This window comes from Schistocerca serialis, chromosome 7 (genome assembly GCF_023864345.2).
Source record: "Schistocerca serialis cubense isolate TAMUIC-IGC-003099 chromosome 7, iqSchSeri2.2, whole genome shotgun sequence".
In the NCBI taxonomy this organism is placed as follows: Eukaryota; Metazoa; Arthropoda; class Insecta; order Orthoptera; family Acrididae; genus Schistocerca; species Schistocerca serialis.
Genome location: NC_064644.1, coordinates 183,779,635 through 183,791,253, shown reverse-complemented (window position 1 = coordinate 183,791,253; position 11,619 = coordinate 183,779,635). Strand labels below are relative to the sequence as shown.

The window sequence follows — 11,619 nt, the reverse complement described above, 5'->3', positions numbered from 1 at the left end:
TTGTGTCTGGAACAAGAAAGGAAGGAAGTGACGGTTGTATACAAAGTATCTTCCACTGCACATCACACGGTACCTTGCGGAGAAGAGATCTGTAGATAGAACGTACCTCAAAACAATGGCACACAGGATTTAAGAAGACATTTTGAAATTCGGTGGTTGTGGAATCTTAGTATTTGGCAATGAAAGTGTGGCAGGTATAAGATGGCGATGACCTGTGGCGACGTCTCCTGATCATGGATTAAAACCTCTCTCCAGTATCTCACTGAGTGTTCGTGCCTCCACTGACGGCAACCTTCGGGCAGAACTGTAAATGTTGTTCTGGTGGAGCGATGTATGTGCCGACACTAGTACACTGTCTGCCTTCCTAACTTTCACTCTCTCATCCATCATAATACAAAGGTGTCACAACACAATGATACCCATCCACACGATATGTTTTCATATCTAGTACATGACCGGCGTATTGTCTGAACGGTTTGACACCTTCACGAGCATGTTTCCAACCTTTTTCACGGATACTGGACGACTATAGAAGAGGATATATCAATGTAGATCGATCAATAAACTAAATCGAGCCAGCTGCGAGCGGTAGTACATAGCAATAACAAGAAATGAATTTACATTAAATACCACTACCCAATAATAGATGATAATTACAAAAGACGAAAGCGATTTACATCACAGGATGTACAACACCAGGCATGAACTCATCTCGAGCTATCGTGTGAACCAATTCCTTCGGTAGATGTTAACATGAGTATTTAGCTGGATATAATAATATTTTAAGATTTTTCGGATTCAGAAAAAATGTCTTTTTTGATCAAGATCACATTTTTTTTATTTCCATTGATTACTAGTTTGGGCTTAAGTCGTTATCTGTCTTCAGAAAAAAAACTAGCACATAATATTTGTTTTACACGCTCAATCAGAAACTGGTCGAAAACATCGACATAAATTTTGTGCCTGCTGCATTACTCAAACCTGTTACACAGCTCGATGAAACATCAACGTTAGATTATCCAAGACATTGTTTCCTCAAGCTATGTAGTAAGATGGAGTCACGCAGCTTGCACAAAATTTATGACGATGTGTTCCACCAGATGGTGATTATAGACGGAAAAAACTTTTATCCTCTGATCTGAAGACGACTAACAACTTAAGTCGAAACTAGTAAACAATAAAAATAATGAATTGGGATCTTGAAAAAGAAAGCATTTTTCTCTGAATCCAATAAATGTAAACATTTGCAGATAGCGTCTCTCCAGTCTGACCGCGTCAAGTAACAGCAGAAATACCTGTAGAGCTAACCGTTAAGTGATACATTAGGAGACGATTTAGTTCGTCAGATACACATTGTTTCACAGTAGATTGCAGTAGTGGTGGACCTTGGAGCTTCTCTACGTTATAACTGACAAAACATAAAAACTTATATGGATATGGTGCCTGTTCTTTAGGACGAGGACACCATATCCGTATAAGCATATAGTTCTGGCAATACCGGCCTTGACCTCCTTCTTCTGTGCGGATGCACACATATTCCCCAAACTCTTACGGGACTTGATAAGAATGTCTTCCACGAGTAATGAGTGTACTGGGGTGGGACACTACAAATGAAGTGGGTGGAATACAAGGTGAGAATGTGGGTCTCGCTGGAGGCGTGTGCGAGATAGTCCCTGCAGTCGCACTATCCTCTGTGTCCTCGGTGGCTCAGATGGATAGAGCGTCTACCATGTAAGCAGGAGATCCCGGGCTCGAGTCCCGATCGGGGCACACGTTTTCACCTGTCCCCGTTGATGAATATCAACACTCGTGAGCAGCTGTCGGTATTAATACAATTCTAATTTCGTTCTAAAGTGAAAATCGGCTCTATTCGGCGGAATATTTGAAAGAAGACTGTATTCGAGAAAAGTTGCATTACTGCGCGAGAAACTCGTAACGAAGATACTACGCAGTTCAAGTACTCAGTGAGTGTTGCTTGTAAATTCCTGTTATTTCGTCTGTCATCTGCATGAAAAAGACAAATAACACAGTAGGTCGTGTGTTGACTTCCTAGGCCGATCTTGGCTAACGCCGCTGTGTGGTTAAGTTACGACGGTCGGTGGGGTGGTAATGGAAGCTTGAGAATTCTGACACTGGGGCGGGGTGGCGCCTAGTCGTACAGCGACGCTCCGGCGTCGACGTCGGTGTCGTCAGCGGCGCCCCTCGACGGCTCGCAGCCGGCGGCAGAGGCGGCCGGCATGCGGCAGTAGGTGCGGCCCAGCACGTCCTCGGCCGGGATGCGCTCCTCCACCGGCTGCTCACCGGCGACGGCCAGCTCGTCCCGCACCTGGGCGCGGATCACACAGAAAGTGGTCAGAAACCGTCGATCTCAACATAGAGCTACTGAGCAAGCAAGTACTTCTTACACTGGAGCGCCAAAGAAACTGGTATAGCCTTACATACTCAGATACAGAGATATCTAAACAGCCAGAGACGGCCCTGGAGTCAGCAGTACCTATATAAGAAAAGTGTCTGACGCAGTTCTTAGATCGGTTACTGCTGCTACAATGGCAGGTTATCAAGATTTAAGTGAGTTTGAATGTGGTGTTACAATCGGCGCACGAGCGATGGGACACAGCATCTCCGAGGTAGCGATGAAGTGGGGATTTAATGTAGGTTAATTCTTACAAAGAAGGAAACAGTAACTAGCCACTATTAATATTGCTATTTATTTAGGTAAATAGCGCCGTTACCGGTTTCGAACTGGCAAGTTCATCATCAGACGGCTGTTCAGATGATTTTCAAGATACACTTTACAGTATCGTCCGTATCCGATATTTATTATTCCACTGTGGCGAAGTATTTTTGGTGTGTTGTTGCCGTCGAAAATTCCGCGCGATTTTGTTGCGAAGTTGCAGGATTGTATTTTTCGCATATTCCTAAATATATCCAGCACTTACGTAACTTGTACATCACCGTATTGTGCAAAGCACCACACACACACACACACACACACACACACACACACACACACACATACACACATGTGGCAAATTCTTTTTGGTGTGTGTGTGTGTGTGTGTGTGTGTGTGTGTGTGTGTGTGCGTGTGTGTGTGTGTGTGTGTGTGTGTTTGCGAGTTCCTATGCAATACATGCAAGAGGGTATAGCTGAGGGTAGAAGCTGCATTGCCCAGTCACAATACTGTGACTTGCTGTTCAAAAATGGTTCAAATGGCTCTGAGCACTATGGGACTTAACTTCTGAGGTCATCAGTCCCCTAGAACGTAGAACTACTTAAACCTAACTAACCTAAGGACATCACACACAACCATGCCAGAGGCAGGATTCGAACCTGCGACCGTAGCGGTCGCACGCTTCCAGACTGTAGCGCCTAGAACCGCTCGGCCACCCCGGCCGGCTGACTTCCTGTCAAAAATATGAATTAGCACCATTTGCAATGCGGCCCACTGCGAGACATGCAGGAAGGGAGACAATGAGATTATGGAAGGTATCCAAAAAGGATGCCATGCCATGCAAACACCAGCTCCGTGGCCAGCTAGGCTAGCTTTCTTGGTTGAGGATCCATGGCGGGAACAGCCTGAACTAGGTGGTCCCACAGATTTTCGATTGGGTTTAAATCCGAGTTCTTTGGTAGACAGGGGAGTATGGTAAACTCATACGAATGCTCTTCCAACCACGCACTTACACTGAGAGCTGTACTACACGTTCCATTGTCCTTCTGGTAGATGTCATAGTGCCGAAGAGAAACCAGGATACCGAAGGACAGACGCATACTTATATTGATCCACTGTGTCTTCCAGAATGACGAGATCACCCAGGGATACCTTACAGCCTGGACACTTCTGATGATTGTTGCAGGATTCTTGCTTTCAGATATTTCATGCCTGTACGTGCCAAGGGCCATCTGGAGCAAATAATGTGATTCATTTGAAAAGGTCTCCTGCCGCCACTCACTGTACGTGCTGTTGCGATAATGGTGAGCTAATTAAAACATTCGTCGCCAATAAACAGCAATCAGCGTGAGTGCATGAACGAGGTGCCTGCTGCAATGGCCATACGAACACTGTTCGCTAAAAAGCTGTTGAGGAGACGCTGTTGGTAGGTCCTTGGTTCATCTGGATGCCTCGTTGCTAAACAGTTGCACTTCTACTCGCCCATATATGTATCTACAGCCGTCGTTCACCCCCGTGATTTATGGTAGCTGATACAACTAATAGTTATTTAGTATTTATAATTTCATATGTTTGTAATCTCCCCACATGACCCATGGACCTTGCCGTTGGTGGAGAGACTTGCGTGCCTCAGCGATACAGATAGCCGTACCGTAGGTGCAACCACAACGAAGGGGTATCTGTTGAGAGGCCAGACAAACGTGTGGTTCTTGAAGAAGGGCAGCAGCCATTTCAGTAGTTGTAGGGGCAGCAGTCCGGATGATTGCCTCATCTGACCTTGTAACATCAACCAAAGTAGCTTTGATGTGCTGGTACTGCGAATGCTGAAAGCAAAGGGAAACTACAGCCGTAATTTTTCCCGAGGGCATGCAGCTTTACTGTATGGTTAAATGATGATGGCGTCCTCTTGGGTAAAATATTCCACAGGTAAAATAGTCCCCCATTCGGATCTCCGTGCGGGGACTACTCAGGAGGACGTCGTTATGAGGAGAAATCAAACTGGCGTTCTACGGATTGGAGCGTGGAATGTCGGACCCTTTAATCGGGCTTGTAGGTTATAAAATTTAAAAAGGGAAATGGATAGGTTAAAGTTAGATATAGTGGGAATTAATGATTTTCGGTGGTAGGAGGAACAAGGCTTCTGGTCAGGTGAATACAGGGTTATAAATACAAAATCATATAACTAGAATGCCGGAGTATGTTTCATGGTGAATAAAATAGGAACAACGATAAGCTGTTACGAACAGCATAAGGAACACATTATTGTAGCCAGACAAGAAGCCCACGCCTACCGCAGTAGTACAAGTTTATATGCCAACTAGCTCCGCAGTTGATGAAGAGACTGAAGAAATTACTCAGATGGTTCAGGGAGACGAAAATTTAATAGTCATGGGGGACTGGAATTCGACTGTAATAAAAGGAAGAGAAGGAAAAGTAGTAGGTGAATACGGAATCAGAGCATAACTTACTCATAGCTAACTAACACTTGGTTTAAGAATAATGGAAGAAGGTTGTATACATGGAAGAGGCCTGGAGACACTGCAGGGTTTCAGATAGATTATATAATGGTAAGACAGAGATTTAGTAACCAGATTTTAAATGGTAAGAGTTGTAAGACATTTCCAGGGGCAGATGTGGACCACAATTAATTGGTTATGAACCGTAGATCAAAACTGAAAAAGCTGCACTAAAGTAGAAATTTAAGGAGATGGGACCTGGATAAACTAAAAGACCAGAGGTTGTAGAGAGCTTCAGAGATAGCGTTGTGGAACGATTGACAACAACAGGGGAAAGAAATACAGCAGAAGAAATATGGGTTGCGTTGACAGATGATGTAGTGAAGGCAGCAGAGGATCAAGCAGCTAAAGAGACGTGAGCTAGTATATATGCTTGGGTAACAGAAGAGATATTGAAGTTAATTGATGAAAAGAGAAAATATAAAAATGCATTAATTGAAGGAGGTGAAAAGGAATACAAACGTCTCAAAGATAAAATCGACAGGAAGGGTAAAATGGCTAAGCAGGGATGGCTAGATGACAAATGTAAGGCTGTAGAAGCATGTATTACTAGGGATAAGAAAGATATTGCATACAGGAAAATTAAACAGACTTATGGAGAAAAGAGAACCACCTGTATGAATATCAGGAGCTCAGATGGAAAACCCGTCCTAAGCAAAGAAGGGGAAGCAGAACGATGGAACTATTATGTAGACGGTCTATACAAGGGCGATGTACTAAAGGGCAATTTTATAGAAATGGAAGAGAACGTAGATGAAGATGAAATAGGAGATACAATACTGCGAGAAGAATTTGACAGAGCACTGAAAGACATAAGTCGAGACAAGGCCCCGTGAGTAGACAACATTCCATTAGAACTACTGATAGCGTTGGGAGATCCAGCCCTTACAAAACTTCTCCATCTGGTGAGCAAGATGTATGAGACAGGGGAAATACCCTCAGACTTAAAGAAGAAGGTAGTAACTCCAATCCCGAAGAAAGGAGGTGTTGTCAGGAGTGAAAATTACCGAACTATCAGTTTAATAAGTCACGGTTGCAAAATACTGAGACGAATTCCTTACAGACGAATGGAAAAACTGGTAGAAGCCGACCTCGGGGAAGATCAGTTTGGATTTCTTGGAAATGTTGGAACACGCACGGTAATATTGGTCCTAGGATGTATCCTAGAAGATAGGTTAAGGAAACGCAAACCTACGTTTCTAGCATTTGTAGACTTAGAGAAAGCTTTTGTCAGTGTTGACTGGAATACTCTCTTTAAAATTCTGAAGGAGGCAGGGATAAAACATCGGGAGCGAAAGGCAATTTACAATTTGGACTGAAACCTGATGGCAGTTTAAGAGTCGAGAAGCATGAAAGGGAAGTAGCGGTTGAGAAGCGAGTCAGTCAGACATCTCCGATGTTGTTCAATCTATATATTGAGCAAGCAGTAAAGGAAACAAAAGAATAATTTGGAGTAGGAATTAAAACCCATGAAGAAGAAATAAAAACTTTGAGGTTTGCCGACGACTGTGTAATTCTGTCAGAGACAGCAAAGGACCTGGAGGAACAGCTAAACGGAAAATGGGCAGTGTCTTGAAAGGAGGATATAAGAGCAAAATGAAAATAATGGAATGTAGTCGAATTAAATTAGGTGATGCTGAGAGGTATTAGATTGAGAAATGAGACACTTAAAGTAGTAAATGAGTTTTGCTTTTTGGGGAACAAAATAACTGATGATGGTCGAAATAGAGAGGATTTAAAACGTAGACTGGCTATGGCAAGGAAAGCGTTTCTGAAGAAGAGAAATTTGTTAACATCAAGTCTAGATTTAAGTGTCAGAAAGTTTTTCCTGAAAGTACTTGTATGGAGTGCAGCCATGTGTGGATGTGAACATGGACGATAAGAAGAGAATAGGAGCTTTCGAAATGGTGCTACAGAAGATTGCTGAAGATTATATGGGTAGATCGAATGACTATTGTGGAGGTACTGAATAGAATTGGGGAGAAAAGGAACTTGTGGCACAGCTTTACTAGAAGAAGGGATCAGTTAGTAGGACACGTTCTGAGGCATCAAGGGATCACCAATATAGTACTGGAGGGAAGCGTGGAGGGTAAAAATCGTAGAGGGAGACCAAGAGATGAATACGCTAAGCAGATTAAGAAGGATGTAGGTAGTAATTATTCGGAGGTGAAGAGGCTTGCACAGGATAGAGCTGTATGAGTAGCTGCATCAAACCAGTCTCTGGAGTGATGACCACAACAACATGTTTGTAGAATGAGATTTTCACTCTGCAGCGGAGTGTGCGCTGATGAAACTTCCTGGCAGATTAAAACTGTGTGCCCGACCGAGACTAACTCGGGACCTTTGCCTTTCGCTGGCAAGTGCTCTACCATCTGAGCGACCGAAGCACGACTCTCGCCTGGTCCTCACAGCTCTACGTCTGCCAGTATCTCGTCCCCTACCTTCCAAACTTTACAGAAGCTCTCCTGCGAGCCTTGCAGTACTAGCACTCCTGATAGGTTCGCAGGAGAGCTTCTGTAAAGTTTGGAAGGTAGGAGACGAGATACTGGCAGAAGTAGAGCTGTGAGGACCGGGCGAGAGTCGTGCTTCGGTAGCTCAGATGGTAGAGCACTTGTCCGCGAAAGGCAAAGGTCCCGAGATCGAGTCTCCGTCGGGCACACAGTTTTAATCTGCCAGGAAGTTTTATCATGTTTGTAATGTTTGCATATCTTGGAATATACGATATTTCTATACAAACAAGCATTCGTCGGGAGTTCATTACTGTTCTTCCTGCACATTGGTGTTTGAAATGAAAGTGCCTTTATTGCGAAGTGTTGTATTTCATTGACCACCTTACTTTCAGATTTGACTTGATACTGGAGGTGACGTGACAATACGATTAAATAAGAAGAAGCTCTAAGATGGACATTGTGTTTCTATAAGGCGGTGTGCCTTACCTACAAATATGTCATAGCTATTTTTAGGTCGGTCTCTTGAAATAAGAAACTTTCTGGTTTTCCGAATTTCTAGTATTTTGTGTCTCAAATATTTGCTAGTCATGTACCTTCCAGAATAAATTGTTATTCTGGGGCAGGATGTGCGCTGAATTGTAACTTCCTGGCAGATTAGAACTATGTGTCGGACCGGCACTCGAAACTTAGAGCAACTGAACAATCCGAGCACGCACACGGCCCTTAATCAGAGCTCCTACCTTCCCAACTTCACAGAAGATTTAAAGGCAGAAGATGGGATAATGGCGGAAGTAAAGCTATTTTAACTCCTTTCATGGCAAAAGTCCCGTTTCACTGCCAGTTAGTAGAGGATGTAGCAGCTTTAGGAACTTCAAATGGTTCAAATGTCTCTGAGCACTATGGGACTTAACATCTGAGGTCATCAGTCCCCTAGAACTTAGAACTACTTAAACCTAACTAACCTAAGGACATCACACACATCCATGCCAGAGGGAGGATTCGAACCTGCGACCGTAGCGGTCGCACGGTTCCAGTATGTAGCGCCTACAACAGCTCGGCCACTCAGGCCAGCTGTAGGAGCTACGGAGTGAACTGAAGCAAGTGCAGAAGGACGAAGAACTGAACTATAACGGGCGATGAGAAAGTTTTCTTTTGAGGCCGTTGCTGCACCGTATATGTACCGTAGCGTGACTCCAATGTGTGTATTTAAGCAACGGCACGTAGCAAGGGATTAGTATGGCATTCGTGTCTTTCCGAAATGCGTGTAGCAAATGCGGAAATCTGAACTACGCGTCCAGACAGGACAAACGTACTGTTATTCCTCCTTGGCTGCTGAAGGACAAACTTCGCCAGACATCCATCGAAGAAAGAAGAATGTGTATGAGTCAGCATGTCTGCCGTAAGCCACCGTCGTAGAATGGTGCGCCAAATTCCTTGCTGGTCACAATTAGTAGACATAAGATGGCGTCGATCTGAGAGGCCAGCCTCAACTGCGAGACTCGAGCACCCTCCATATAATCGAGATCACCCTCCACCCCCGTGCTAATGCCATGCCTCCAGACTCTTAAAAAGGCCTTGGAGGGTCGATCGACGATTACCCTTGGACAAGGATGTGCAGCACGCACTTACGGACTTTTTCATGCACCAAGACATAGTGTTTCATCAAACGGGCGTCTTCAACCACATGCGCCGCTGGGATGATTTCCTCAGCATTAACTGCGATTTTGCTTCATTAGCATCTTTATTCCGGACTCTACGGCGTTCGCAGAGAAAGTTTTTGATCACCTCTTATACTTGAAATGAAACTTGGTCTGAACTACTCAATTTTGAAAGAATGTTCGAAAAGGATGTACAGGATGGAGAGAAACCCTGTATAGGTGATGCCAGTAGGAACAAAATCACTAATGTTGTGTAGGTGGACAACGCACCATTTTTAAACTAAGAAACTTGGCGCACGTGCTCCGATTGGCCGTGGGATTGCCCTGTTGCAGTTCGTCAGTTGACGGACAGCGCTATGATTGTCCGTTCGCTCATACAATCGTCCCTCGCCCCGTCACTGGCCCAATGTGGTACGCGCACGTGTTGAACAGGTCTTGCTGTTTGTCTCCACCTCACGCCACAGGCATTCACACGTAAGCTTCGCTTCGGAGCACACACACGACACCTGCGATTTACAGTAAGCATGGCGGCACAGTATTCGTTTGAAGGACAACGAGGCACGTCTTTTGTTTACGGACTAGGCGAAGGTAATGCGCTTGAACCTCGATGGCAGTATGAGGAACGATATCCAACAACACACCACCCGGGCACGCAAATATTTACACCAGTTCATCGGTGACTTGGCGAAACAGGCTCGTTAGGGGGATATCATGGTGATGCTGGAATACCTCGAACACGACGGGATGCTGTATTTGAAGAAACTGTTCTCGAGCGCTTCGAGGAAGTACCTACGACAAGTACTCGAGTGGTTGGACACGACATGGGGGTCAGTCATAAGTTAGTCTGGGAGGTTTTGACGGATGATGGCCAACATCCATGTAGTTTCCACCCTGTCCAAGACCTAAATCCTGTGGTGGACTATGAACGCAGGCTAGGGTTTTGCCGGTGGTTTCTGCGAGGTGTTGCACGAGACTCCGACTTCCTCGCCATTGTGTTGTTTACCGACGAGTGCACTTACCATCGCGATGGCGTTTACAACACTCGAAGCGTTCATTACTGGGCAAGGGTAAATCCTCACGTCACGTACGTCCACGGGCACCAGGAACGATTTTCGCTCAACATTTGGGTAGGTATTGTGGGTAACCATCTGATTAGGCAGGTACGTCTACCTCCTCGACTTATCGAGCCAAATTCACTTTTTGCAAGAAACACACCCTCCCTATTGGGAGATTTCCCCTGGACATACGGCTATGCATGGGGTTGCAGCATCATGGGACGCCACCGAAATTTTGCCTGTGGGGATTCTTGAAGGTTCTAGTTCACCCACCTGGATGCGAACCACGTACAAACGAAGAGGAATTAATGGACCGCAGTTCGAGCGCCTGCTTTAAGTAAACAATGCCTGAGTACAAGAAAGGCTATTTTCAGGGCCGACACAATTTGTAAAAGATTTTCTGTACGCGAACTAACAGCTATTGATGGGTTTTTTCCGTTTACATCTTATCATGAACCTACAGTTGATGTGTCGGGACCCCAGCGGATTCGCCCCCAGGCAACCAGAGTAGAGAGCGTGCGGGCCGCCTTGGATACATCGCCGTCTCCGCCAGGCAAAGCATTCGCTGTCATACGTTGTCCAGAGCGTCCGGCAACAGGGCAATCCCGCGGCTAATCGGCGTGCGTGGCGCCCAAGTTTCTGTAATTTAAAAATTGTGCGTCGTCGACCTAAACAGCATTAGTAATTTTGGTTCCTATTGTCATCAGTATCCAGGGACAATTTTTCTTCGCCATATATATATATATATATATATATATATATATATATATATATATATATATATATATATCGAACTTCACTATGCAATGGACATTTAAGTGAACATTTGCATGTCAGCCAGATTTCAACCAGCTCACAGTAAAATTGATAAATAGCAAAATTATATCCAAAACTAACTTTTGATTTCCTGATCTATAATGAAGTGATGTTAGTTAAGAAAATAGTATTTCTTCATTAACGAAACCACAGCATCTGTTCATTAATGCGAATAGTGACAGTGTGGTCAGAAGAAGTCTGCATTGCTTGTAAGGCTATTGCAGGGTAGGTTGTTCTGCGAAATAATGGTTGAGTAAAACGTTCGAACGCAGCGTCGTTTCCTAGTTAATTAGCATTTATTCATTACATCCGTTGCGCACGCAAATTCACGCGGCGTGCCAGATACAATTTGTGTTGGTTGTTCTCGCAGCGTAGATGATAGCGTACGTGACTGCTCAACCTTTGGCTCCGATTCGATTTTTACTACTGCCCATGTCTAATTTTTGTATCGC

At 44.5% G+C, this 11,619-nt stretch overlaps 1 protein-coding gene across 1 annotated transcript in view; it reads right to left on the bottom strand.

Annotated features, from left to right (window-relative positions):
- Nucleotides 1-1,953: 1,953 nt before the first annotated feature.
- The window catches only part of LOC126412959 (dipeptidase 1-like), a 162,443-nt gene continuing 152,777 nt past the window's right edge, over nt 1,954-11,619 (bottom strand). The window contains exons 12-13 of the mRNA XM_050082850.1: nt 2,222-2,326; nt 1,954-2,004 (exon numbers count right to left, since the gene is read on the bottom strand). Of these exons, the coding sequence (XP_049938807.1) occupies nt 1,954-2,004; nt 2,222-2,326 (156 nt within the window). The remainder of the gene's footprint in view (nt 2,005-2,221; nt 2,327-11,619) is intronic.